This window comes from Thamnophis sirtalis, unplaced genomic scaffold (genome assembly GCF_051295495.1).
Source record: "Thamnophis sirtalis isolate CommonGarterSnake01/CBP01778 unplaced genomic scaffold, rThaSir2_p1.2 scaffold_1, whole genome shotgun sequence".
Lineage (NCBI taxonomy): Eukaryota > Metazoa > Chordata > Lepidosauria > Squamata > Natricidae > Thamnophis > Thamnophis sirtalis.
Genome location: NW_028261381.1, coordinates 86946598 through 86974070, shown reverse-complemented (window position 1 = coordinate 86974070; position 27473 = coordinate 86946598). Strand labels below are relative to the sequence as shown.

General features: G+C 37.4%; 1 protein-coding gene across 1 annotated transcript in view; it reads left to right on the top strand.

Moving 5' to 3' along the window:
- SPON1 (spondin 1) overlaps window positions 1–17696 on the top strand; it is a 313958-nt gene extending 296262 nt beyond the window's left edge. Inside the window, exons 9-16 of the mRNA XM_087718428.1 lie at window positions 3861–4001; window positions 5168–5246; window positions 7689–7871; window positions 8009–8179; window positions 8289–8456; window positions 12575–12739; window positions 13583–13846; window positions 14494–17696. Of these exons, the coding sequence (XP_087574554.1) occupies window positions 3861–4001; window positions 5168–5246; window positions 7689–7871; window positions 8009–8179; window positions 8289–8456; window positions 12575–12739; window positions 13583–13846; window positions 14494–14657 (1335 nt within the window). The 3' untranslated portion in view covers window positions 14658–17696. The remainder of the gene's footprint in view (window positions 1–3860; window positions 4002–5167; window positions 5247–7688; window positions 7872–8008; window positions 8180–8288; window positions 8457–12574; window positions 12740–13582; window positions 13847–14493) is intronic.
- The last annotated feature ends 9777 nt before the right edge of the window (window positions 17697–27473 follow it).

Below are 27473 nucleotides of genomic sequence, written 5' to 3'. Positions count from 1 at the left end.
GAAACTCAATTAAAAATGAATAAACAAAAGCTTTTTCTTGCCTTTCCTTCCCATACCATGCCATACACTATACAAGTGTAGTGGCTTCTGAAACTTTTTGACCAGAAGAAAAGGATTTTCTTGTATTGACAACTTCAAGTGAAAGAAATATATTATGACTGAGTTTCCTGACCTGATCCTCTGGGATACGTTTCTTTGCAGCAGGGCATCCATAGAACTAAAAGTATACTAATTATATTTCTTAGTTTCTCTTAATTTATGATTGATTAGCATTTAATAGTCCCCTATGAATTTACAGAATTGGTCTGTGTTAAAGAGGCTTATAAATTAAATAAGCACTTGCAATAACACACTTTTTAAATAATTGAAGAAATAGATAAAAATGCTACCAATCACTGAAGAACATTAAACATTCAGCTCTGTCAGGCCCAAAACCAAGAATAATACATGATAATTATTCTGAGTTCTTTATTGTTTCATACCTATAGACAAAGACTTGCCAGGCTGAAGACCCTACTTTCTTCATCTACATTACAATATACTCTGTCAACTATTAAGGAGGGGCTGTCTTCACTCTCTGTCTCTCACACAGTCATATTTGGGCTGAATTGCCTTTTACTCCTCTGGAATGCAACCCCTTCCTCCTAGGAATCCACCTCCTCACTACATCACAGATATGCAGCTGAAATTAAATTCTGACAGTACAGAATCCACTAGCAGTCAACTGCTCCAAAGCCAAATGACCTGGACTTGAAAGTGAAGTTCCTACACTTTAACAAACCAATACACTAGTCATTCATTTAGCCATAGGGACAAATTGCAGGTGATACCTCCACAGCATCTGTTTCAGTGGTGGGTTGCAGCTGGTACGCCCCGGTATGGGCGTACCAGAGCCTGCCCAGAGCACAGGGTACTGTTCCAGTACAGTGCTCTGGAGGGCCCACCCACCTGCCCGCACTCCTTACCTGTCTTTAAAGTCTTCAGCGCTTCCGCGCACACACTTATAGCACCTGCACGATGCTTTGCCGAGCAGCTGGAGCGTTGTGGAGGCTCGCGGAGGCGTTGTTGGATGGTAAGATGCATGTGCGCACGCTGCACTCATCTATGTAGACAACACCGGGCCCATTCCAACCATACGGGTTGGAACGGGATCCGGAACCCACCGCTGATCTGTCTGCTGCCTTAGTAGCATTAATGAGGGGAGGGAGAATTGATGTAAGATACACTGAAGAAACACTTTTTTATAAGACCGCTCGACAGATGAAAAATGAAACATAATGGGCAAGGAGTAAGGTACAGTAGATAATGTATGTACATACCTGGAATTCCTGAACAAAGATGAAACATATAGTAAGTACTTGTGCAGGTTTCCGTGCGATACAAGGGTAGTAACACATTGAAAATGTGCATCATTCATAACAAGCCTTCTTGTTCCTCCTATCTATGAAGGGAAACAAAATCCCGAGAGAAGAAGCTGAAGTTGGCTTGACAAATGAAAGCCCCTTGTCATTCCATTTGAACTTTATTTCTTTATTTTCAAACTGAAAGCTAGAACAAGCAAAATGGTAATAAATACAAGCACAGCATGAGAAGGGGTGTTTTTTTTGGTCTTTCAATCATTCAACTTAAAATCATTGACTAAGTTGGAAATTGCTTATGAATACAAAAATCAGAGGTAGAAGCTGCGATTTCAGTACAAAGACTTTTGTGATATTCAGCTTTGTATAAATGTTTATTTTCCTGTATAAGTATGAAAGCAATTAATGAGAAACCAATATATTAAGTGAATATTTGAATACACTAGTGTATTTTTCTCTGTGCTATATAGGTAGGGACTTTTTTTTAATTCCTTAGGATGTATTCTTATTCAGAGCTTAGGTATTCAGGGTTTTTTCACAATTGAAGAAAAAGATGCAATGGCTTTAGAGAATTTGGTTGTTTTATCTTCATTTGTTGTGATTCTAAAGTAAGACTGATCAAGGTGATTCCAATAGCTTCTATTATAGTCTTTTTTCTTGTTGATCAGACATAAGTGCTACTGAATTATTTTCATTGGGTCTTTTGTTTGCTGGTTGGTTGGTTTTCTGTAATATGATGTATTTGCATTTTATTGCCTCCTGGATAGGGTTAGTAGAGTTGAAAATAAAATTAATATATTTCATTTATTCACAGGCTAATTATATCTTTTCATCATATGTAAGTAATTGATATCTGGAGAAGAATATTCATCTAATGACTGTGTCAGCCTCTAAAATGGGAACTAGACCTGAACACATTTCTTTTTCATTTATATTATTTTATTATAAGTGACACATTTAAATATGGATGTTTTGTTTTAGCTTATTAGATAGTATAATGGCATAGGAATGTTGCCTGAATTTTTATTTACCTTTAAGTTAAAAGTAAAGTCTCCCATGAGTTTGGTTTATCTTTCAGTGACTTCATAGACACATCCATAGAATTTTAGAAGTAATAGTACAGAAGTTTGCCACTACCTTTTCCTGGGATATCTTGGAATTTCTCAGGAATTTCTCATCCAAGCTTAACAAAATTAGTCATGCACTTCTACTTTCCCCTAGATAAAAAAAAATCCCCTCAAAAAAAAAAAACCTCTTCAATTTTGAAGAATATTTCTTTTTTTAGCTTGGATATCTACTGAAGCAGGAATAAAGCTGTGATGGGATATGTGCTTGGTTCAGGAGATCCAATTTTAAAGGCAGGGACATACTATAGAGCTGGTTTTTTTTAATTCTTTTATTCACTTAAAAAACAACATGAAGCAATTTCAGCCAAGCTTTATCAGAAAGGTCAAGCAGTTTTACTTCTCTGGCTTTGGGCCTCTCTAAATTAGTCACCCATCAAAATTGGTAAATCCACACTAGTACCATCGCCACCTCCTTACCTCTTCAAGTAGGGTTTCAAAAAAACAAAAATCTTTCTTTTTCTCCAAAGGCCAGTCGCTTTCTCTCAGCCCTAGGAAGGAGGTAATAGCTAATCACTTCTGAAAAATCTTGCCAAGCAAATAACAGGAACTTGTCCAAGCAATTTCTGAGAATCAGACACAACTGGCTTCTTGGCAATATTCTACTTGTCACAAACCAATCCAATCCAAATCAAGTTTACCAATCCATATTGGGTTTTACTGGAATCAGGTTCAAAGCCAGTTGCTGTGTATTTCAGCCATCTTAGCTGCCAGTCATTACCTTTCTTCCCAGATTTCTTTTCTGATGATATTTAACTTCATTGCTAATACCACCTGAGTTCCTTGTAGAATTTTGCTATGAGATTCTAAGCTCTGTTAATTGGCAGTGTACAAACTGTCTTATCTGGATGTTTGCATGGATACATTGATATAGCAGTGCCAGTGAGATGCAGTGGTTGAGAGAGACTCATTACAGAAACCATTCTTCTGAGCTGAAAAAATTATCACAAACTCTGACTATAGAAATTAAACCATAGGATTGACTCATCAAAAATAAGAGAGAATGGAAATATAACTTCTCTTTTTTTGGGGAGGGGGGAGCGCTTTCTCTTTATAGCAAGTTAATACCAATGTATTAATCAATATAATTCCATTAATTATTACAGCGTAATATACATTGGATTACATCTAAGCCCCTTGAAATCATTGGGCATTACACTAGCCATGTATATTTAAGTTATTCCATTTTTTTCTATTTGTCAACTCCTCCCTCTCTCCCTCCCTCCCTCCTCCCACCCTCTCTCTGCTTGTGGGGGGCGGTGTTTAAACTCTGGGTCCAAATGATGTTCATGAAAGTTTACCTGCACACTTTTGGTGTACTATGTTTTTCATTGTTGTGTTTCTTCTATGTCTGCCTATGCTTCTTTTTTGACTGCAGTCATCCAACAAGCCAACACTACCTCAGGAGAAGATAAGACCGCTCACAAGTCTAGACCATCCCCAAAGTCCTTTTTATGACCCTGAAGGAGGTTCCATTAAATCAGTAGCCAGAGTTGTCATTGAGAGGATTGCGCGAAAGGTATTAGTATGAAAGTTCACTTAGTAACTGATATGGAATATTTGAGCATAGAATGGGATTAAATAACAAGAAAACTGAAATCTGGTAATAAAATGACAAATGTAGTTCAACAGGTTTTCATAAAGGGAGTGGGGTTAACTGGCTGTGCATGTTGAGTCAGTGGAGATGTGAGGGACCTCATTCCTTAGAGCAGGGGTGTCCAACCTTGGCAACTTTACGACTCGTGGACTTCAACTCCCAGAATTCCTCAGTGCTGGCTGAGGAATTCTGGAAGTTGAAGTCCACAAGTCATGAAGTTGTCAAGGTTGGAAATCCCTGCCTTAGAATGAATTCCTCTCTTTTCCACTTGAACTGCAAGGAATGCAAAGAAGTACCGTCAAAGATTTAAGGCCCTCAGAAGCACAAGATAGGAGTTCCACCGAGCTGCAGAAGTTATTACCAAACTGGAATTCGCCAAGATAGCAAAGGTGAACTTCTGAAAAGCAAGACCAATCAAATTAATTTTATTTCATTTGAATTACATTTAAGGATAGGTGAAATTAAATTAAATTTAGTTCCTGTACTGGTTGTACTTCATCAAATGCTCTGAGCCTGAAAAAGATTCTGCAGCAAAGCATTAAAAAAAAGCCATGTAAAGCAAGATCAAGCTCATTACTTAGTAAGAACATTTTCTAGCGAGTTAATAATATAATGATGCTATGTGTCACAGACAGATCTTTTCTGCGGCAGAAATCTGGAGCATATTCCTTCATTAGGTATATAGAGAGTTTTAGGGCTTCCTGGGCATTACAGATAATAAATGGGGGCCCCAGGGTCACTTAACAATGCTTTCTAGCAACATCCAGCTTTTTAGATGGGACATTATCTCCTCCTCATCTCCCCAGTACTCCCATCACTTTTTTCCCCCCAGCAAAATGATGTTTGCTTTTTAGCTTGTTTTGCAAGGGAACACAGCTTCCCCTGGCAATCAGAAGCACAATATCTTCATGGGACTTCCTTTAGGATCTGTGTTTTCCATGGGCCTGATGACTACTGCGATCTTTATAAGCGTGAACACTTGTAGATGCTGTTTGAATAACTTCTGGCAATTGATTTTCCAGCCCAGTGCTCAGCATCGTATTATTTCCTCCGCCAATTCAATCCAATTCGCAAATGTTTCTTTGCAGGGAGAACAGTGCAATATTCTTCCTGATAGCATTGATGACATTGTTGCAGATCTTGCTGCAGAAGCTCCAGAAGATGAAGGTACTTATTTAATGATGACCTCCTACCTTTATGAATTTGTTATTCCCTTCCCTTTCCGGTGCTGCTCCTCTGTATTTCATGCTGTTTGACTTATTATTAGGACGGTATTAAAAACAGGAGGGGGGAAAAACAATTTGCTTAGCCATTTGTGGTTGGAGTCTGCATCATTACTTAATAAACACCCACAGTGATAGTGTCAGCAGGCAGAAATTTTGGAATTTCCTAATTTAGCAGAAGACTAATCTCATGTACTTTATTATCTTGTACTGGATTGATCTTCATCAAGCTAAACTATTTTCCTTTTCTAACTGCTCCTCTTTCTTACTTATTATTTGGCTTAGCTCAAGAATGACATTGAACAGTCCAACCAAAGTTCAGTTCTTTATATGCTTGCACACAATAGATAGAATGCAACGGTGGTGAATATCCTGTAACTCAGGTATAGGATTAGGGTGGAGGTTCATTCTCTGAGCTTTCCAAACATTTTGTTACAGGCTAGGTAATGTCTTCAGCGGAATTTAGGGGATGTCAGTATCAGTGTTCTTCATCAGTATCAGTGTTCTTCTGGTTATAAGGGCTTTGCGGGGTCAGAAGGTCTTATGATGGAGAGGTCACTTCAGGTGACGGTCACCCCCTCTCCAATGTCAGGTGAGGCAAACCCCCACAACTAGCACTTCATCTCCCAATGACCCTCACGTGACATGAAGACCCAACACAAGACCCTTACCTAATGTGACCCAGACTTGACCCATCATAAGATTCATCACAAGACCCTCATCTGATGTGACCCTCCTGTCACAAGACCTACTAACCCACACAAGTTCAGAACATGAATCTCCACCCTCAATAGATAAAATCTTGACAAATTGAACCCTCATTGCTTTCAACCCAACGCATGTTCTGACCTAGGCTTCACAAAATCACGTAGCAGACTCCTTGTTCCTACAAAACCCATTTTTATTAAGCTAATGTGAATTCCTCATTCACATCCAGCAAAGTCCCGGTAAAAAAGTCTTTCAGGGGTGAATTTGCAACCACAGACCTTATCAGGCTTGGAGAGCTACCAGACTGATAGCTTCCAAATGCAATGCTGTACAAGAAAATACTTGGCAAGGAGTCTCTGAGAGTCACAAACAAATCTTCACACTAATTAAGCAAACTATTTGTCTCCTGCAAACTCCACTCTCCTTTCACTCCTCTTTATTCCCTATGGGAGGGGGCATTCACCATCCACCTCTGCCCTTACTCCTGAGTTGGCCTTGTTTGAATTTGAATTTGAATTGAATTGCTTTATTTGTATGCCGCCCTTTTCCCTGGGGGGACTCAGGGCGGCTCACAATTCAGGGGGAGGGGGGACAAACAAGTTACAAACATAAAGACAATACATCATTAAAAATGCAACAGTCTTAACTGTTCCCTTCTCCTGGCAGCTCTGCACATGTGCATGTCAGGAATAGCGTCCAGCTGTTCTTCTGCCCCACTGATCTTTGATTCCGAAGACAGCTGATAACTGTCAGACAGCCCTGGCCCCATCTCTGCCTCCAATGCAGAGCACTTATCAGAGCCTTCCCCAGACTCCAGGACTGGCTCATTTTCCTCCCCAAACTCCTCACTGTCTAAGTCTACCACCATCTCCATTGGCCACTGGCAGGCCACAACAATTCTAGAGAGTGGCTATCCTAACTCTCTTCTTCTATCTCCTACCCAGCTCTGGGCATGTGCTTCTTTCTTTCTGGAAACTGCTGCTTCACTTTAATCCCATCTCCCCCTCTGTAAGCACCATCCCTCACAACTTTTTAGTTTTCCATTGCAATCTTTCTTTCAAACTTAGTTGGTTAAGAAGTATATTTATATATCTAGCAGTCAACCAGAGAGCATAAAAAGGGGGAGTTGTTCTAGGCAAGGGCAAAGATAGAGACAGGTAGTTGGGTTTCTAGGTAGAATACCTCTTCTGTAGGCAAAAAGTCTCTGGTACAGTACCTAGTGTGTCTGATAAATTATACTGAGTAGAGAAGTAATCTTTTAAAAAACAATGTTTAATTGTTTGGGAGGATTATCCTAATTGGGTTAAAGCAGAGTCAATAAATTTGAACTGAAATTGTTCATATGCATTCAAAGAGTGTAAGTAAAGATTTTAGGTAAGCAACACAGCATCATTAAGAAAAGAATTGTGAGAAACAAAATAAACACAAGGTGTTCAAAGACAACAGTAGGTCAAAATCTAATTTGTGGTCCAGCCTGTTATATGTGGACAGTATATCTTTGCATAACATATGCAGATATATGTATAACTCTACTGTGTGGTGCTCTTTACACCATACATACATACATACATACATACATACATACATACATACTACATACATACACATACACATACACATATACATATATATGCATTCCCACATACATACTGACACGTATGTATGTCATTGTTTCCAGATGATACTCCTGAAACCTGCATCTATTCGAACTGGTCTCCCTGGTCAGCCTGTAGCTCTTCCACGTGTGAAAAGGGCAAGCGGATGAGGCAGAGAATGCTCAAAGCCCAGCTTGACCTCAGTGTGCCTTGTCCAGAAACTCAGGACTTCCAGCCTTGTATGGGCCCAGGCTGTAGTGATGAAGGTAGGTGAGAAGACCCTGGAGATGAGAATCAACATGGAGCCATCCTCCAGGAACTGAGAATCAACATTTTGTGGATCAAATGTACCGTAAGTGAGGTTTGGGAATAAATGGAAACTATTCATTGTTGCTTTTCTTAGATGGCTCCACATGCATGATGTCTGAGTGGATAACGTGGTCCCCTTGTAGTGTATCTTGTGGCATGGGAATACGATCGAGGGAGCGATATGTGAAGCAGTTCCCGGATGATGGCTCCATGTGCAAAGTGCCTACAGAAGAAACCGAGAAATGCATTGTAAATGAAGAATGTTGTAAGTATTTGATGTACCCTGCCACACTTAATCAGCCTAAAAGCAAAATGTAAATCCTCTGTTAAATAAGTGCCACCAGACTGATCCTTGGCTAATATATTATGGACAGCTCCTAGCAGTTGCCTGGTAACCGAATGGGGAGAGTGGGATGAATGCAGTGCCAGCTGTGGGATGGGAATGAAGAAGAGACACAGAATGATCAAGATGACCCCGGCAGATGGATCCATGTGCAAAGCAGAAACCACAGAAGCTGAGAAATGCATGAATCCCGAATGCCGTAAGTAACTCTGGTCAACTGAGCAACTAGCTAAAAAGGGGTTATGTTAACTGCCTCATGTACACATTGTGTGTTTATGGGGGGGAAAACCAATGCTATGTGCAAAGGACACATGCAACAAGTAACACAGTTCATCATGTGTATACTTTCTAATAGGTTTCTTCATAATGTAGATTTCTAAAACTTTTCTGTGACAAAGTAGCCATTTCAAACCAAAAGTGTACAACTATACTGACCACAAGACATGAGGGAGCAGTCAGTCTAAATATTTGAAGCCAGGACATTCTAGCATATCATAATCCATGCAGTTTTTAAAGGCAAGAAGTGAGAAGTACTCTCCTGGGTCTTTTTTTCAGTTTTATTTAAATATGCTGCTTTTTCTACACATATAAACACTTCTGATCTCTGCACCACACATATATACATTCACATAGACACACTCAAAAAAATGGTTGCAACCTGATTTGCTTTTTTTAGCAGAGTAAATCATAACGTAACATCGTTATACATTATTGTTGTAAATATAATTGGATGTTGAGGGGAAAAAACATATAATGTCAGAGGTAAATGCCAGTTCTCTCACCATCATTTTCTCTTCTTAAAAACAAGCGTCAGGGCCATGAACTCCATCAAGATCATCATGCTGAAGGAGGGAGATTAATTTATGTATTCCAAGAAGTCCTTCAGTACAGATCTTTTCTCCAAAACTGTGTATTTAGTCACAGAAAGGAATCAAATGTTACCTGAAGGGAAGATGAGAAAATTTTATCAGCACATTGCCGCCAATCATATGGGTCCTCATTTTACCTACCTCGGAAGGATGGAAAGCTTGAGCCCTGTCAGGATCAAACGCCAGGATGTGGGCAGAGTTTGCCTGCCATACTGCTTTCTAACTACTGCACCCCCAGAGTTACCTACAGGAGTCATTTAAACCAGGGAAAAGGTTTTATTAATGTCAACCCTTTACCGCTGATCCAACCCAGGAGAATACATCAGGAAATTTCATGCCTGCTTCTCACCATACACAATGTATACACTGGAGAGTTTCTTTTATCCATGAATGTTTTCCATATGGGTGAGGTTTCAGGAAAATGAGAGTCTTTGGTGCTAGACAGAACATAGTTCCTACTATAGTCAATTACAATTGAAGGAGGAAAATACTCGCTCATAATCTGCAAGTGGAAGGAGGATTGGGCTGAGCATTCTGATTATGCTGAATAAGAAAACATACATTCGATACAGTGAGACTTTCTAGAGAATGAATGTCTGTGTGTTTCCTTAGGTTTTCAGCCCAGCACAAAGGCTTCCATTCACCATTTCCTTATTGAAAACTAAAAGAAAACTCAATCCTTCAAGGATCTGTTTCCTACCTTCCATCATCATTTACAAGGAATAACCAGGACCGAAAAGATCTGTGCTCAGTTTATTGGTAGTGTTCACATTTAACGGGAAAGAAGAGCCATTGAATTCAATAGGATTTATTACAGAAGAAGCATAGATTTACACTTGTTATGCTCAGTTTTCTGCAGTTTTCTTTCTCTGGTTGGATTGATATTATGAGCAGGAAAGTAATTTGCAAGAGACAGAATGGTCTCTGCGTATATCCTAGTAGGACATCAATTAATTTCAGAAAGAGAGTCTTATTCTACAGGCAATTAATTTTGATCAATAGACATTAATTCCACACTCAGACACCCCCGGGAGTATGCCTTTTAATATATGTGTATGCTTATTCATATACATTTATAAGTATATATATTTGATGGGGGAGAAAATAATCTCAGGACTGGTTTTAGTGGGAGGTGACATTTCTATTAACAAGACGAGAAAGATTGTTACATGTGTGCAAATATTTTTATGTCTAATCTTTCTTGGATGACAAATATTACTTCCTCACTCTGAACAGCAATTAACAGTACCTACAGGAGTCATTTAAACCAGGGAAAAGGCTTTATTAAGTTCAACCCTTTACCACTGATCCAACCCAGGAGATTACATCAGGAAATCTAATCAGAGATATCCAGCATTGTATGAGATGGAGTGATTTTGCAACAAGAATATCTTAGATCAGTCTCTTTTAGGAATAAATTATGAATACTGGAAGTGAAGGATAGTAGCCTCAGATTGAAGTAGTTCATATATATATGAACTATATATATTCTCATAACATATAACCACATGTATACTATTACATAGCCAACATCATATTATATTATTAAATGTTTACATCAATTCGTCTTACCATCAACTTCCAAAAACAATTAAACAATTATTGGCTTTTCTGCTCTCCATACACCATATTTGTACATTACATCACTTTCTTCTCCCTCCCTCTCTCCTCCTCCTCCCTACCTCCTTTCTTCCCTATGTGATCCTTTCTTCTCTACTCCCCCTTCTTCTCTCTTTCTCCTCTCTCCCCTTTCCACTCCTTCTTTCTCCCCTCCTCTTCCCCCCGCCCTCTCTTCTATCCCTCTCTTTTTCCCCTATCTCTCTCCTTTACTTCACACTCTTCATCTCATTTACTTGGTGTATTTCAGCTTCTGAGCGAGCTCCATTTTATGTTGACGGTATTTATAATTCCTTTTCAATATATATATTTAATGTTAACATATATCTTCCTCCTTTTTTGAAAAGAGAGGGGGGAAAAGTATACATATTTAGTAATTGTGTTTTTAACCACCACCACCACTACCACCACCACCCAGCCTATTTTTGGCCGAGATGTAGACCTGGTTACAATTCCCAGCTATTCTCATCATGAAATTTATATAATTATGCATCCTTACATGCCCCAAATTTGTGATTCTGTCTTTAAATCTCAATAATTTCCCATTGTAAGTATATTTCATGTTCCCTCTCCATTTTTCCATATCTTGGCTTAGGTTACCCTTAATTATCTTTAAATATCAATCCTTACTGTTCAATGTTCATTACAATTCCCTTAATCTACTATATAGAATAACAAGCGGTACACATCTCACTTTGTTCATCATCTTAGAAGTTCTATATATGTCCATATTTCATATATTTTAACCCATGCTTAATTGTCCTTCCATTATCATATTTAATCTATTAGCAATTCAGTTTAATTATCATGTATAAAAGTGAATCACAAACCTCTGCTTTACAATCTCCCCATAACATTCATATTTGTCCATATTCCATATATTTTAACCTTTATTTAATTATCTTTCCATTATCATATTCAAACAGTTAGTAATTCAATTTTATTGTCATGTTTAGGAGTAAACTACATATATCAGCTTTATATTTCCCTCTATAACAATTTCTAATTGTCCAATTTTTTCCTAGTAAGTCTTTTGTCCCACTTCTCTATTCCTGTCTTCCCCCTTTTCTTTGTTTTGACACGTCTACCCGCTTCAATTTTCCCCAAACCACTGTCAAACCCAAAGAAATATTTCATATTTCCCTTTGTTGGGGCATAACCACCTTCTTCAGTTTTTCCTATGCCACTGTCAACCTCTGTAAGACCTTTTGTCTGCTTTTTATTTCCTTTTGTTGGGACACATCCCCCATTTTCAATTTTCCCTATACCACTGTCGAACCCAATGAAGTTTTTTGTCTGCTTTTCATTTCCCACCATTTCTACCCCTTCATTATCCTTCCCCCTTCTTCAGTTCTTCCTTCAGTTCCTGCTTCTCTGAGTTCAGAATTCTATTTAGACTTGATTTTAATGATTTATGCATATTTTTTTATAATTTCACATAGTTCTTCAAATTCTCACCTTTCCATAATGTCCAGTTCCAAAGTTACAATTCTTATTTCAAGTTCTGGTCCACCTTAAATTTAGCTAATTCAGCTAATGTGAAGTGGAAGAGAAGGGGAGCCATCTTGATCTTTTGCAAAGAAAAAAAAAACTTTGTATTTTCCCAGTTCTTGATTTTATTATTTTTTCCCTTGTTACTTTCCACCTCTCATTGGTTATAGTTGCTCAAAGTATATTAATTGGAACAAACTTGCATACAGCCGAACTTGGGTATGTTTCTCTTTGCCTCCTGCTTTTTCAAGTTCTGATTTATGCCAGTTTGATCATCACTTGCAGATTTGCTGTTGAAATGGAATGATCTCATCCTCTTTCCCATCCCAACCTGCCCTAGATACCATTCCCTGCCTGCTTTCTCCTTGGTCTGAATGGAGCGACTGCAGTGTCACTTGTGGAAAGGGGATGAGGACCAGGCAACGGATGCTAAAATCTGCTGCAGAGCTTGGAGATTGCAATGAAGAACTAGAACAAGTAGAGAAATGCATGCTGCCAGAGTGTCGTAAGTATAGATATCTGAAGTATGAATATTAATTTTACAGTTGCCTTTATTTCTTCTATTCCACACAACAGACAATGTGTTACGTACATTACTCTTCCTATACAATAGCCGAGTGTCGACAAGCATGATGCATTGCTTTGCTACTGTAAAGCACGATTTGCACACCAGAAACAAATTCCTAACGTTTTTTCAAGTACTACATATATAGAAAAAAAAATGACCTGTATTTTAAGAAAGTGTTCATTGCCATTGCTAAAATGAGTTATGCCATATTAACATAACTTTGTTATAGAGACATTTTTTCTTACCTCCAATGAAGTTTCTATGGAAAATAGTCAGGAACGTGATAAAAAAAAACATCCGTTTTAAAGTAGCAATACAAAATGATTAAATTTATGCCATTCCAGATTGTAAAACTCTGATGAATAATTGAATGCATTTCACACATGTTTTCACCGTATTTTTTATAAAAAGTACCATCCGTCAATCGTTGGAATCGAGGTTTGCCCCTCTCCCGTTTCTACTCCTTTTCCTCTCCAATCTTCTGCATTTTTCCATCCACATCCTTCCTATGAATCTGCTCCAGAATTAATTTCTGATGGGTGATAATTTCTAATATGGTATGAATGTACTGCTGTCAGAGCTTAGTGAGAAGGTGGTCCTGCTAATGTATTTTCAGGGTAAGCGTATATGAAATTCATTCCGTGTCATCATCAACCTAAATGTTCATTTTTTTTCTCCTAGTGAGAGTAAAAAGAAGTAAATTATTCTTCTGCTAAACCAGATTGTTCCTCCTAAGTAAGTTAAGGCTAAGCATCCTATTTTTCATCCTTGCTCCTCTAGCAATTGACTGTGATCTGACAGAATGGTCTCAGTGGTCTGAATGCAATAAGTCTTGTGGGAAAGGCCATATGATCAGGACAAGAATGATCAAAATGGAACCTCAGTTTGGAGGAGCGCCATGCCCAGAAACTGTACAGCGTAAAAAATGCCGAATAAGAAAATGCTTGAGAAACCCCAATATTGAGAAAAGGCGCTGGAAAGAATCTCGGGAGAAAAGGAGGAGTGAACAAGCGAAAGAAGATGTCGATGGTGGACAATTCCCAGGTAAGTGTAGTAAAACTCACAGAGCAATCCTTCCATTAAGAATGTGAGCTGGGCATCAGAGAAGTACTTTACTAATTTATATTCTTGTTAGTACATCTTCCTTCAATGATCCCTAACTACTTTCCAGGAATCTGAATATTTTCCATAAATTCTTGGGTTTAGATGATTAAACATCTATAGATAACCTTCCTTCCTTCCTTCCTTCCTTCCTTCCTTCCTTCCTTCCTTCCTTCCTTCCTTCCTTCCTTCCTTCCTAGAAGTCAAGACCTAAGGGAAGGGAAAGGAAAGAAAGAAAAAAAGAGGAAAGGAAAAGAATGGAAAGAAGACCTGCAAAACAAAGTTCCAAAATAATCCATTCATATGATCCAGTGTGTGACTATTAGATAGTAGAGTCACAAACGGACCTATGAACTGCCACATATGGAAATGTTAGATCATTCAAACCAATTAGAACTTTCAGCAAGTACAAAGGTTATCCTGGTATAACTCTGGAATAACCTGTAAGATCTCGTGGTTTATAGATCTTATCTTTCCATTTCCAAAACAGGAGTAGCAATAGAACTACCACTTGTGAAGAAAAAGGAAATTTCAAGGGATTCAAGCATTAAAGTGATTCTTATGTTGCTTCTCTGTTATTTTTATTTTAGGTTGTAAAATGAAGCCATGGACTGCTTGGTCAGAATGCACCAAACTGTGTGGGGGTGGAATCCAGGAGAGGTTTATGACCGTCAAGAAGCGTTTCAAAAGCAGTCAGTTCACTAGCTGCAAAGACAAGAAGGAATTAAGAGCCTGCAATGTTCATCCCTGTTAGCAAACCGAAGTCTTTTGAATAATGCACTCCTGAGCTAAATGTAAAAAAAAATCAACCTTGGTTTGATTTTTTTAAAAGAAAAGAGAAAATATATAAATTGTGTATATTAGTCTTCATTTTTTGCAGTGTGGTTTGCTTAATTAGTCTTGCTGGTGCAAGAGATCTATTTTATAAATACTTCCTTACAAATATCTGCTGAGAGTAGTTCCTTAATGCTCCAGCTAGCCCTTAACGCATAAAACTAGTGAAGTCATTGTGAAATCTTATAACACTGAAATTATAGACATATCTGTGTGGACAAACCATAATCATAAAAATAGTCCCTGTAAATACTAGGGATGCATGCAAAAATGATACTGCAAACCTAAATATTTGGAAACCATTTTCAAAATATTCAAAGCAGTGCCTCTGTGTTTATACAGCTGTGCCAAGGAATTACTTTAATAATACTACAGGTGCATATTGATCTTCAACCATCAGCAATGTAAAAAAAATGGTATTTATAGCAATCCTTTGACAATATCCCTTTTCTCCTTCCTGCAATTACTTAGACCCCTATTAAATAAATCACCTTATGATTGTTTCCATTAAGAAAGGAAAGCAAATATAAGCTGCCCAGATATTGAAGAGTCATGAGGAACAATTTTCCATCTGTAAGCCAAGTGTTAATTAGCCAGTAAGCTGCATTTAAAAATATCTTCCATACTCTCTCACAGTCGTATGCTAGGTGATAAAGTACAGGAAAATATCCTCCCTTAGTAAGTTCTCTTTGCATGCAACATTGCTAGGCAAATACATTTCAGAAGCTTGAGGGGAAATTGTGGACTTTGACAGAGTTATCCAGTGTAAATAAACAATATAAATACTCATAAAAGATGTGAATCTACCCAGCTCTAAAGTAGCTGATCTTATTCTATCCACCAAGTCCAGGAAGAATTAAAGAACGTTTTATTTTGTTTGGTTCAGAATTTACTTTTCCTTCTTTGTCACACAGCAATTTAATTTGGCTTCTATTCCTCTTACCTAAATGTCACTGCATTCATCATGTTTTTGCTTTATTTTTCTACTCTGCAACTCCGTGGTCATAGTGAACAAAGCACATGCAGAAAATAGCTGCTTTGTGGGAACACGGTGTTACTAATTTCCAAGCATGCACACCCCTACTCACAAAGTGCAAAGGAAAAAGCATAGCTATTTGAAAAATGTCATGAAGTTGAAGGATTAAATAAATGCCAGTACCACTGACAGGTTCCTTAGGGACATCTTAGGAATGAAGATGAAAGCTCCTATATTTGTATTATAAAATTTTATTACAGGCTTATAGCTTGAACTTTTAGATTTCAGCTTCCATAATCCCTAGTCAACACAGATGGTTGAAAAGACCGCCATCAAAAAATCAGATTGTCTGTCTGCAATTTAACACATAATTATGTGACATGTCTTGCAAACGAAAAACAAGATGGCTTAAATTAATGAATGCCAAATGCCAGTATACATTAGATCCCTAAACAGAAAATTATAACTTAAAAGCATGAAGCCAGATCATGTCAAGCAGGAATTGGGTCAATATATTTATAGAATTAACTGGCTTGGCCTTTTTAGATAGCAGAAATTCTTAGCACCTTAGGGGCACAAGGATGGCCATAAAGGGATTTTTAGTTTCCAAAGATTAGCAAAATTCTTTTCCCCTAAAGATTTATGTACAGGTACATATACTTTCATTCATCACTTCCATATGACCACACAATCTTCCTTTTTATGAAGTTTCCAAAGTTCCTCCATCTAAATCTAGATAAGGCTATGGCTCAACTAGGTTGCTAGAAATGTACCCTCATAAATTATATTACAATTATTGTACTTTTTCATTCTGAACAGCCAGATATTTTTTAATGTAACTCACCCAAAAACACTGGAGTCCAAGGCAGAGAGTGAACATAGGAGTTCTATATGTCCAGCATATGGGCACTTATAGAGCAGAAACATCTTGAAACAGCAAATATTTTTCAAGTTGCTATCAGTATTGGAATCCCCGGTCTTCAGATATTAAAGGTTCTTTTGTTTTATGATGATAAATTAGTCATCCGTCCAATCAAAATATTCATAAAATGTGTACACTCCTGATGAATTTAACTGCAACAAACAGTTCCTTTTATTCTGTGATGTATTAAATATTGGTGACTGTCTTAGAAGAGTGTTGGCTCTAGTGAACTAAGTACAAACACTGCGCCTGATTTCAGAGGAATTCAGAATTGGTATTTCACTGGGGGCAATATTTGACTGACAGAATTGTGGCACAGTTGCCTTTAATTTCTTTAATGTCTAATAGTATTAGGAATGGTTGGCCAACTTTTCAAAGGATTGCTATCAGAAAGCATGACAAAGCTTGCAGATGAATATAATTTCCATCTTATATCAGTAGTTGTCCCAGTTCATACTAAAAAAAAAGAAAATATTCTAATTTGTTTCAAAGGGATTTTTGTCTTGAAGCTTGTGACTCTTCACAGAATAATACATAAAAAATATCAGAAGAAAATGAAGGGAAAAACCAGAAGAAATCCAATCCAATTATAGTTATTCCATTCTTTTAATTATGGACTTTAATTAAGATTACCTTGTACCACTGAATTTAGAAGAATTTAATTATATCTAATGTATTGAAACCCTTAAGATTTCTGTGTTAAAAAATGAACCCATTGTAATATGGAATACATATTTCTGAATTGCTACAAACCTTGTAATATAATGTTGGGTTCACATCAACCAACTAAAATATATGGAGGGTTGTTTTTTTTTCTTTTACAATAATTCATGTCTCTTGCACACTTGAGAACCAAAATGCAGGTATACAGCAGCTATAAAATTTTATACACCTCACTAACCATTTATTAACATTGGTATATCTTCTTGTTCCTCTTTGTTGTTGTTGTTTTTTAAAAAAAATAATCTGTAGAAACTTTACAAGCAATGAACAGAAATGCTGGGGGGGAATTATATGTACAATAGGTTTTAATAAAAGCTACTTGGTTTTTTTAAAAAAAATTCAGAAAAGACCCTCTTTTATTTTAAGTTTTCTTGTTATTTTGGGTTCGCAATGAAATTTTTGAGAAAACTGTTATGGATATATTTCCTACCAAAGTCTTGTGTAGATGTTTTGTATGTAGTTGTCTGGCTAACACATTATTATTTTGGAATAAAGACATCTTTACTATAAAAACAAAAACACGCATGTACTTTAGTTTAATAGTACAGCATCAGATTAGAAGTGACGGGCAAAACCCTTTGAAAATACAGGTCTTCAGGTCTCAGCCAACTTTTCCTGAAATATGTTAGCACTGTGCAACATTGAGGTATGAATCTTAAATAGGATCTTGATAAACTCTAACATTGGGTACGATCTAACAAAATGAAATTCAATGGTGAAAAAAGTAAGTTTCTACATTTAGGCAAGAAAAACAAAATGCACAGGTACAGTATATGTGGTATACTGGCTCAATAGCAGTAGCTGTGAGAGGGATCTTGGAGTCCTAGTGGATATCTAAATATGAGCCAGCCATGTACAGAAGCTGCCAAAAAAGCCAACACAGTTCTAGGCTGCATAAACAGAGGGATAGAATCAAGATCACATGAAGTGTTAATACCACTTTATAATGCCTTGGTAAGGCCACCCTTGGAATACTGCATTCAGTTTTGGTCACCACGATGTAGAAAAGATGTGGAGACTCTAGAATAAGTCCAGAGAAGAACAACAAAGATGATTAGGGGACTGGAGGCTAAAACATATGAAGAACAGTTGCAGGAACTGGGTATGTCTAGTTTAATGAAAAGAAGGACTAGGGGAGACATGATAGCAGTGTTCCAATATCTCAGGGGTTGCCACAAAGAAGAGGGAGTCAAACTATTCTCCAAGACACTTGAGGGTAAGACAAGAAGCAATGAGTGGAAACTAATCAAGGAGAGAAGCAACTTAGAACTAAGGGTGGGGGAAAGACGCACTTTCAAGACAGTGTCACTGAATATGTGCTCTGATTATTAATCTAGTATAAATTGATATCCATAGGAACATTTCCACCCAGCCCAATAGTTCTATTTGGATCAGTAGCCGTTTTTGAGAATTCAAGCCAGGGATATTTTGTATTATATGCTACATGGTACTTTTGTGGACATTGTGAATTGAACATGGGATCTTCTGCATAATGGACATGTACCATCTGCCACTATTGTCCTTCCCTGAACTAACACTATCCATTCTGCAAGGTAACCATTTAAACATTCAGTAGCAGTGCATGTTTCTGGAAGAGATGCATTGTAACAGCCACAGTAAGTACTGTACAAAATGTCAACCATGGAACGTGCTCACGAAGCTTTTTCAACACTGAGATTTAGAATTCTCCTTGGGAAATTGAACCAATTAAAACATTTTATGCAACACTGAAACTAGCAAGACTATTCCCAGTTGCATATCCATTATAACTAACACAACAGTCTCTATTTTTTTTCAGCTAAGAGAAAATAAGCAACTTAGAGCTGCTTAAATTAAAGCAAAGAAAATTGTTCTGAATTACTATTTTAAAGAAACATGTGCAACATGCTTTTTATTACAAATGGCGGATGCATTTAATTTTAATTTTCATATGAGCTTGGCCATTTAAAATTTCTGAAATCCATAAACAAACAAGGGCATGTATTCAGAATGAATGTTCTAAAACAATAATACTAGAAACATTAGATACAAAATTATACATATTTTATTTCATATGTACCACAAAGCATAACAATATAGTAAATAAAGCAGATTTTAGAATTGTAAATATCAAAATTGGACTAGGAACCAATATGGCTGCAAAAATAACCAAAATAATTTTAGATTACATTAATGATATATTGTTTCCAACTCAAGGGACATAGCAATAGCAATAGCAGTAGACTTATATACCGCTTCATAGGGCTTTCAGCCCTCTCTAAGCGGTTTACAGAGAGTCAGCATATTGCCCCCAACAATCTGGGTCCTCATTTTACCCACCTCGGAAGGATGGAAGGCTGAGTCAACCCTGAGCCGGTGGGATTTGAACCGCTGAACTGCTGATCTAGCAGTAGCCTGCAGTGCTGCATTTAACCACTGCGCCATAATAATTTCACTCTAGCCTACATTACCAGATTCCTTTTTAAAATGGTGTACCCAATTCTAGGCATCAGAATCCAATAAAGATTAAAAACACCAGAAACAAATTCAAAGAAGGATTATCAGGGGACTGGAAAATAAGTCCTATGAGCAAAGTAAGGGACCCACATAGATTTAGTCTTTAGAAAATATGGCTAATGGGGACATGATAACTGTCAGTCCTGTCTCAGCTTAGATGTTTAGGAAAGAAAGACCCTCAACTCCAATTGTAGTGAAAGTTATCAGTTTTACTGAAGCCAAGTGATTAAAGCATAGCAAAGCTAGATTTGAATATTCCCACATGAATCCAGTTCTCTTCTCCTGGGCCCTCCCCACATGGTGCTTTCATAAATGTCCAATAGTGTTCAAAGGAGGTGTTTTGGTAGCAGTCCTAAACATTCTTTGGTGGGTGTTCGCATTCCATTCCCACACTTGGGTTTGCCAGGCTCTGTTCTGGGTTGACTCTTCTGGTTCTTCTCATTCTGCCATTCCCCCTTCCTATATCCCCTCCCTCCTCTCTCACTCCTTTTATGGTAGGATGCCATTGAAGCAAAGCAGGACTTAGGCGATATGATGGCAGACTTGACAATAGCACTGTTTAAGTCTTTGCTGTGTTGTCTCCCCTCTCATACTTTCAAGCACAGCACTGTCCCAGAAAGGTTTTAAGTAACCAAAGCCAGATTCTGGTTAAAAGGAAGAAATATCCTAAGAGTTTAACAATGGAAATAATTATCTAAGAGATGTTTTAATTCCTACAAATGTGTATCTTCAAGCAGAAGCTGGATAGATCTTTGTTAGCAATGCTTTAATTTGAATATCTGCATGAAAGAGAGTTTGGCCCTGATGATCTAAATAGTCCCTATTAAATCTATGGTTCTGTGAGAAACAAATATACATTCTTTATTTGCAAATCCTTTCTCAGACTTGGGTACAATTCACTGCTTCTTATTTCCTTTTGAATGGATGTGGAGAGTATTGAAATGTTTATATTTAAAGTCACAACCCCTGATATGCCCAAATATGAAATGTTCTGTATATCTAGGGAAAAGAGCCATAAGGCATTTAATACTCCCTTCCCTTCTGTTATACATGCATGCTTTATTACTTTAACCATGATTATAGTTCTAATGGCTCCCTCTGTTTTTATCTCTGCAGCATTCTTTTGATGATAGATGATAGATAGATAGATAGATAGATAGATAGATAGATAGATAGATAGATAGATGATAGATAGATAGATAGATAGATAGATAGATGATAGATAGATAGATAGATGATAGATAGATAGATAGATAGATGATAGATAGATAGATAGATAGACAGATAGATAGATAGATGATTGATAGATAGATAGATAGATAGATAGATAGATAGATAGATAGATAGATAGAGATAGATAGATAGATAGATAGATAGATAGATAGATAGATAGATAGATAGATAGATAGATAGATGAGAGAGAGAGAGGGATGATAGATAGATGATAGATTATAGATAGATAGATAGATAGATAGATAGATAGATAGATAGATAGATAGATAGATAGATAGATAGATAGATAGATAGATAGTTTCAGGCAACATTTAATTTGTGCAAGTTCCTTGCATCCATTTTATTGCCAGTACTCATGTTGGACCATCTTATGACCCAAACCTGACATCATGGGGCAAGAGAAAGTGACTGGCATAAAATCACCCAGCCAGCTTTCATGCCTAATGCACAGCTAGAACTTACATTCTCTTAGTTTCTAATGTGATACCTTAAACACCAGAACAAACTATTTCTCAGTTTTGTGCCCAATAGATCAAACACTTGGTTGATTCTATAAAAAAATTGACACTGTATTTGCTGGCCAACATTAGGAAGAAAAGAAAATTCATGCTCGAATTGGACATTATTTAGTAGATGGACATTAACTGGACATTATTTGAAGTAGATGGACAGCTGCAAAAGGGGGAAAAAGAACAATGATTTCAGACTGGTAGAGTGACATTATTCAAAAAAATTGAATTGAATCTCAACATTTCTTTTTCTAGAAAACAAGCATTGCTCCCAGGGAGATGTTGACTGGAATAACTTAGAAATGAAACTAAGGATACAATTTCCTGGACTTTCAAAGAACATTAATGTAAAACTTTCACATTATCATCTTATTAACTGTCAAGAAAATAGGTATATCCAGATTCTTCTGTTTAAGAATAAGCAATTTTACTACAGGCTATAGACTATAGCAGTAGAATAGAATTTATATAAGGTCCATATCAAGATAATCTACAGATACCTGTCATTCTTCTGTCTGCAGGCATACTAACCTATAATCTCTACTGCTGTGTTTTCATCATCTAAACTTCATTTCGTGCAATGTTTTGTATCATTCTGAGAAACAAAACAATTTTAGCCCACTCGGATGATATGCAGCACCCTCTCCTCATTTAGGTTTGAGGTTTGAGGTTTATTCGATTTATATGCTGCCCTTCTCCCAAGGACTCAGGGCGGCGTACAACATTAAAAGAAACACATACTACAAAAGTTAAAAAGAAATTAAATAGGATATCCCCAAACCCAATTAAAATTAACAATGACACATTTTTTAAAAGAATTCAAATTAAAATTAACAATAATCAATACTTTGTTTTGTTTTGTTCAGGCCAGGCTGGTTTGCTGGAAAAGCCAACTTTTTAGGGCGCGTCGGAAGGACCGGAGGTCGGGGATTATACGAAGCTCCAGGGGCAGCTCATTCCAGAGGGAAGGCGCTCCCATAGAGAAAACTCTCCCCTTGGGGGTCACCAGTCGACACAGTCTGGCTGACGGCACCCTGAGGAGGCCAACTCTGTGGGATCGCACTGGACAATGGGAGGCTACTGGTGGCAGTTGGTGGCCTCGCAGGTACCCTGGGCCTAAGCCATGGAGCACTTTAAAGGTCATAATTAGTACCTTGAATCGCACCCGGAAGACAACTGGCAACCAGTGCAGGCCGCCTAAAAGGGGTGCAACATGGGATTACCTGGGTGCCCCCATGACAACCCGCGCAGCCGTATTTTGGACCAGTTGAAGCTTCCGGGTGCTCTTCAAGGGCAGCTCCATGTAGAGAGCGTTACAGTAGTCCAGGTGAGAAAAGACGAGGGCATGGGTGACTGTGCACAGAGCATCCCGATCCATGTCTTTACTAGACATGGTACTCTCAATTCAGTATGCACTAGGCAAAAGACTTTAATATGCTCCCAGCTTAAGATCACAGACCTTGTATTGTTGCAAGCACAACGGTGGTTGTCCTAGAACACCCAAACAGTACATATCAAGCCACAAAGGCGCTAAGTGACATAGCAGAGGGATGGTTGAAATATGACACACTTGTCCAGAACAGTAATGAGAGTTCTTACTTCCACAGAAGTCTATGGAAGAAAATTAAAATGCCTTTCGATATTCTTCAGAAACACTGTGTAAGTCTCAAATTGCTAATCTTGCATTCTTTTTTGATAATTTTTTTTAATTTTTAATTTAAAACAAATACAACATCCTTCTTTACATGCTATAGAAAGTGTATCAGTTGGTTACAAAAAGACTTTCATGCATCTCTTCCACTGTCATCAACCATAATTCATATTAACTTAAGTATTTTAACTCAAATATTTATACATGTCACCATCATCATCTCTCCATTTTCATTTGATTACAATTGTTTAAGTGTCCTTCATCATAAAATATACCAAAATTTAATACATAGCCACATACTGGCCTTTCAATTACTATTTCTAAAATCCTCCACTAACACTAAATCCTTATGTCCTATTCTAGCTAAACATCCATAATATTTAATAACAAAGTTTTCTAATCCTCCTTTCCAAATCACTGTTTAAAGTTTGCATCCAGTTTCCTTATGTTAACCCATATCTATATATATACGTTGTTATTCTTATCCCTCCTTTATTTGACTATATCCTGTAACATAACATTTTCCCCCTAATAATCAAAACTTTAATTGTATCTAACTTAGTTGTTGTTATTATTGTTGTTGTTGTTATCCTTTATGTATAATCCAAAGGGATTGCTAATCTTCCTTACATGGGTGCCATTCAATATTCAATCCAATTATACTCATCATAACACTTCACATTGTATACATTAGTAACATTATCAGTAATTTATTTAAGCTATATCTATTATCAATAAATTTCACTAAGTTAAACTAGTTTTAAATTATATTCTTCCATCTACTAACCTGTATCTTTCTAATAGCAAAACAGTCTCATATCTTCTGTCATTTATGGTGCCAGTCCTCTAATCACCTTCTTGGTCAGCTTTGTATAGACTTCTCTTAGCAACTCTTTGCTTATAAGATCTCTCATATAATCTTGATGCCCTCTTTCTGCTTCCTTATTCAGCTTATCTTTGATTGTCAGCAGTGTTATCAATGCTTTTGCTAATAGAATTTCTCTCTTTAAATCCATAGATTCATTACTTTTTTTCTTCTTCTGTATCTTGTCCTCTGGAATAGATTTCCTCTCCATTTAATTCCTCTTTCAGTATTCCATTCTTTCCATTTTTAGAGACAAACCAATCACCATAAATATCAGCAGGTTTAATCTCTTTATATTGATTTTCCACTTCGATTTTTTGAGTTTCAACCACCCCGTTTTGCATTTGATAGACATCCTCAATTTCATCATCAGATTTTATTGTTATGTGCTCTAAGTATTCCAGTTTTTTCTCTATTCTTTCATATGTATTTGATAATTTCTGTATTTCTGAAAGTATCTTTTGCAAACTTGAGACTTCTATTTTCTTTTGAAATTGCGCCATTCTAACAAACACAGCTGCTCTGGTTTGGAGGGTTAATTGAAGCATAGATTCACAAAGAACGTTGTTTTCATTTTTCTCTGATTAGAAATATACTTCAAAGGGACATCTCTGTGCTTCCCTTCTTATCACTCTCTGTAGCCAAGCAGTAAAACCTTGTATTGCCAAGTCAAAACAATCATTGAGAAAAAAAGTGTTCCATTTTCAATACACAAAACTCCAATCAACAAATCCTCCCATCCTCCGAGCAGTGTTAATACTGTTGAAAATCTAATTTCCTTTGTATCTTTTTTGTATTTCAAGTTAGAAAAAGGAGTTCAATCTTTAAATGAATTAGAAAAATACCCATAGCAATGAAAGAGGAAAACTTTAGTCCATAGGTTATAGAGAACAATAAAAGAAAAAATAGAAGAAGAAAACTTAATCCATCAAAAGGCTTGCATAGATTCCATCCATTTAAAAAGTAAGATAACCACTGTCCAAAGCCATTTCAAATTTAATCCTGCCACTTGATTCTTCTATTCACCAATTTAGATTAATTTTAAGTTTTTATAGGCAGTCTCTTTTTAAAACAGTAAAAGTTCCTCACCAGCTGGAAACACTTTCTCTTTCCGTATCCTTCCATTTTGGAGCCGCCCCGATTTTGTCAGCCTTGCCTGGATTTTTTGTCGCCGTCTTGAAGAACTTCTCTTGCTTCTTTCAGGGATTTTGCAATATCCTTGAGGTCATCAAGACGTATTCTTCCTGTTCAACATCTCTTTGGGATAGTTAGGTCTGATTGGACCACCCAGTGGCAAAAGTATTGGCTTCGGTCTCAGAGCATCGAGACCGCATGTCCATTTCATCACGACATTGGCTCCTCCCCTCCGCTAAACTTGCATTCTGTTCCATCACAGTTGACTCAATACTTACTGAAGATTGGAGGAAGGAGGAGCTAACATCGCAACAACATGACATGCGATCTTGGAGCTCCAAGATCACAGTCGATACTTTTGCCACTGGGTGGTCCTTTTGGACATAAACCATCCCAAAGACATGGTGATAGGAAAGAGTACATCCTGCTGATCTCAGGGACACTGCAAAGTCCCTGATTGATCCAGGAGAATCTCTTTTTGCCCATGACAGAAGCACAGCCATTGAAGCTGCTGAAGTTGGGACAGCTCCAGAACAGGAGGAAAACAGAAAGAGAAAGTGTGTTCATCTGGTGAGGAAATCTTATTATTATAAAAGAGACTCCCCCCCGCCCCAGAAAAATTAAAGCTAAATTAAATTTGAAAATAGAAGAGAACAAGCGGCAAAATTAAGCTACATTAGACATGTTATCCTTTTTTTTTATGGATGGAACTTTTGGAAATGTTTCCTATTCTTTAAATTGAACAGATTAGTTTTTTCTTCTACTTTTTATATTCTTTTTTTATACCTATGGATTAAAAAAAATTCCTTATTTTTATAATGCTGGATTGGATGGGGTGTTTTTGCTCATTTAAGAATTTTGTTTTCTTTAAGCCTGGAATATAAAAAAGATATTAAAAGGATACAAAGAGGGCTCTAATAACAAAGGGAAAGGAAGTAACACTGCCACTTGGAGGCTGGAGGCTTGGAAGGCTTGGAAATATTGTCTTTTCTTTTTTCTCTTTGATCATTTGACTTTGCATTTCAAGGTCCCTCCACTTGTTTACAGAGAGTGATAGTGAGAAGAGCATGGGTTGTTTATACAGATGCTCTTCGGGAGCCTTATTGGCAGCTGGAGTGGAATGAAAACAAAGCCTTGTCTTGAAAGATTATAAACTTGCTTTAAATTTAATAAAAAGTTTTGAATGCCAGAGTGGCAGTGTTTACAAGTTGGAAGAATGGTGTAACATGAAAAATAAACCTTAACATTGCAAAAGATTATGTTTGAAATTCAAAAATTATTAGAAGTAAAAGAGAAAATTGAGAAGAGATTGGAGAACATAGACCGTAGAACAGTAAAATTTGATGGAAAAATTGAGGATGTTCATCAAATGAAGAAAGTGGAGGTCAGAGTTCTAAAAACTGAAGGAAAAAATAAACAAAGAGACAAGAAAATTGTTGATACCGATAGTGAACTGAGCGTGGTTGGAAATGGAAAGAGTGGAATATAGAAAGGGGAGATAGATGGACTGGAGCACTACCCCAGATTTCAAAGTATAGAAGAAGAAAAGAGAGAAGAATTGACGGAACTAAGGAGATAAATTTTATCAGAAGCACTAGTGATAACCAAAGATAAGCTGATCAAAGAAGCATGACTGTGGAAGGGATGCACGGAAGTTTTTGTAACCAATTGACATACTTTCTACAATTTGTAATGAAAGATGGTTTTGTGTTTTTTTGTGTTTTGTCTGTTTGTGTTTATTCTAAAAAAATCTTTATTAAAAATAATACTGAAGATTGGAGAATCTTGGCCCTTTGGTTTACTGCTTCCAGAGCCACTATGTTTCTTATAGAGGAACACAGATATCTCACCCCAAAAACTAGATGGGATTCCTGCTGAAATAAATGAGGTTGTACTTTCAGGCTGCCCTATTTGGGCCACAAAAATCCATTTAATTTAACACACCTCCCCCCTCCCCTTCCAGGGCTCACCCTCCTCCAGAGCCAAGGCTAGGGATCAGCAGGGGAGCTTGGGTTCCTAAGCCCCCAAGCGGACTCTTTCAACCCCCCCCCCAGCTGAAAAGGTTGGAGCTGCTTGGCCTTTACCATCAGCATCAGCATCATCCTGACTTGGAGGGGAGAGGCAGCTTGGCCTGGCCCCTTCCTGTGAGGATGAACCTGGCTTTGACCTCCTGGATCCCACCCTGGCATAGCCCCTTCCCCCACCAGAGCAAAGGCCGCCTTAGCAC